The following is a 2,763-nucleotide window of genomic DNA, read 5'->3' as shown; positions in this document are numbered from 1 at the left end:
TTGAAAATAAAAGAAAATTGTAGTGCAGTATTTATTTATTTATTTTTTTCTCATGGTATAATTTCTGAAATGTGCAGCACTTGATTAATCCGAAGCTAGGTGTAGATCTTGTTTTTTTCTTTGGCTCTTTTTTTCATTAGCTGAAACAATACAATACATAGGCAAAGTTGTAACTTAGACCCCTTTAATTGTGACTGAATTATAAGGTTCACTTTGGGCAATGCATAATTTAGGCAATAACACACTCTGAATAATTGCATCTTTTGAACGAGCATACACTGAAGCATCAAAGAATTCATACCAATTGCAAGATTTTGTTAAACTTTAAAGACAAATTTGCATTTTTCAATTTGTTAGGGTTAATATTTATGACTGTCAACGTGAAATAGAACTAGCAGAAGGAAAACAACTTATTTTGGATAAATTGTCTTTAAAATGTTGCATCTATTGAATTTATATTGTAAATATGTTTCATGTCAGTATTTTTTTTGCCTTGTCAGACTGTTTTCAGGTGTTCCCACAATCCATGGCAGGCTACTAATAGCATGATAGCAATTTAATTGTAAGATTCCATAAATCATAATGTTCAAGTATGGTAATGTTTCTAACATTAAAGAATGTTGTCTCCTCCAGACCATAACAAAAGGTTGAAAATCCAGGTTCAGAAGGTAAATGTTCCCACTTCATTTTGATTCTCAGACCTTACCAATATGGCGACCTTAATAACGCCCTATCGACGTTGCATTATACGTATGTGCTTGAACTATCGCGGGATTCAGGCGGTCAATGCCTGATATGAATAATGGCCGCCTTCGTAGCGATGGCCGGAACGGAAAATAACACAAAAGGCATGTTAGAGGTTTTCAGTTGACTAGAAAGACTGCGAGGCGCCGGTTACCCCTTCCTACCCCCTTTACCGGACGGATGGGTGGAGGGGGTTTGGCCAAAGGATACAAGAAACGAAAAGAGACTTTAAAGGAGTATAGTGAAAGCTAAGTGGGGAGCTAGCGCTAGCTGGCTAACAACACGGTTGTCACTACCGGGGAACGAACCCGAGGAACCACAACAGCTGTGTGTCGGAAGGCCTGAATGAAACGGTGACTCCGCTGACTGATCAAACCGCCGGCCTGTCGCTAATATGAGCGGACCGGGTCAGGACAGCGAGCCTGAGGCGAAAGTCCTGCTTATAAAGCGGCTTTACAGGTGAGGAAGAGGCCGTCTACGCTAGCTAATAATGTCTTCTACCTGTCTGATTATTACTAATATTGATGATTATCTGGAGGTGTAGCGGAAACTACACTGAAATCTGTCGGTGGGGGGGTCGTTTTTTTCACAAACGTTAAACTATCTGCTGTCTTGTTGATGCAGAGAAGTGAAACAGAAAGCTTTTGATATTTCAGAGCAAACAAGCTCCTGTTTCTCGTTATCTACTAACGCTTCCTGTCCAGGGCTGTGGTGGAATCTGTGCACAAGCTGGATGTCATCATCGGCAGCAAGTCGTCGTACAGAGAAGTCTTCAAGCCGGAGAACATCAGCCTCCGGAACAAGTATGTCCGGCTCCATTACTAATCTCTAGTCATAGCAGCTCTACCGGCTGAATAATTACTGCTGTTTGCAGATGACAGGTTCACTACGTTGCCTTTCAGGTTGGGATTGGTCTCATTTTGTAGTAAAGTGGCAGAAGAAAAGCAAAGCCATGATGTGTTCTCCTTTAACTAGATCTACAGATATTACATAAAAGATAAATTAACTCAGATATCTGATACAGCTGTGATTCTGAATACAGGATTGCTGTAACCCCGCCTACTCCTTAAGGGCAGATTATACTTCTGCAACCTCACACATCAAATGCCGCTTGGATCTGGTCGCAAACCAGTTTTGCTGGTCTGCTTCTGCACTTTCGGTGTGGAATTTCTAGGAACGCACAGCTGTTTCCTGCCAAAGCGCAAGGGGGAGCCTATTCGAGAACTTGCAAGAACTTCAGTGGATGGTCACGAGAACTTCAATGGCGCCTGCCGGAGTGTTTATCTTTCAAAAGAACAATGGCGCATCTGCAAGATATCACAGTCACAGAGATGGATCTAGGGTTGCTAGACATCCAAGAGGAACAGGTTCTGTTGAAGCGAACCTCCTCGATTAACCTTACGTCATAGCTGTCTATTGTAGTTGTTCCTCGGTTTTTAAAAATGGCGCACCCCAACACTGAATCGAGAAGGACGACCACAAGGACAGCTGGAAAGACATACCAAGGACCAATAACAGCTGATTTATGTCTGCGCACTTCCACGTCTGCATGGGTTTGTGACCGTCCGATGTGTCAGGATTTATTTGAGGTGCGTGATGATGGTTGCAGAACCTCTGCGTGGGGGGCGTGATCGCACACAGAGGCAGATTTGACAGTTGCAGAAGCTATGTGTCAGAATCATAAATTGGCCTTTAGATTATTAAATAAGGAACTGGGATACTGCAGAGAATTATATCCTTTGTAGATGAAAGGGGAAAACATTGGTAAATATCTTCCACATGCTCCTTAGGCGCTTCACTCCACCCCGCTCACATAGAACCTGGTTTATGCTTAGAAACCAGGTCGTCTACGTATGTGTCCCATATAAAGGGCTGGTTATCCTCCAGCAGCAGTGTGTCACAGTGAGCTTTAGGGTTGGGAATTGAAAAGATTTTCATGATTCCCTTTTCAATTCTATGAAACGATTCGATTCTTTATTGATTCTTTTTTCGATTCCAATTTGGGGGAAAAAGGAGAAC

General features: G+C 42.3%; 1 protein-coding gene across 1 annotated transcript in view; it reads left to right on the top strand.

Moving 5' to 3' along the window:
* The first annotated feature begins 794 nt into the window (after positions 1-794).
* Positions 795-2,763, top strand: part of smg5 (SMG5 nonsense mediated mRNA decay factor) — a 41,728-nt gene continuing 39,759 nt past the window's right edge. The window contains exons 1-2 of the mRNA XM_015402451.1: positions 795-1,203; positions 1,449-1,547. Coding sequence (XP_015257937.1) covers positions 1,139-1,203; positions 1,449-1,547 — 164 coding nt within the window. The 5' untranslated portion in view covers positions 795-1,138. The remainder of the gene's footprint in view (positions 1,204-1,448; positions 1,548-2,763) is intronic.

The sequence above is a fragment of the Cyprinodon variegatus genome, unplaced genomic scaffold, assembly GCF_000732505.1.
Source record: "Cyprinodon variegatus isolate N-32 unplaced genomic scaffold, C_variegatus-1.0 Scaffold0, whole genome shotgun sequence".
Classification (NCBI taxonomy): domain Eukaryota; kingdom Metazoa; phylum Chordata; class Actinopteri; order Cyprinodontiformes; family Cyprinodontidae; genus Cyprinodon; species Cyprinodon variegatus.
This window is presented reverse-complemented; position numbering and strand designations above follow the sequence as displayed.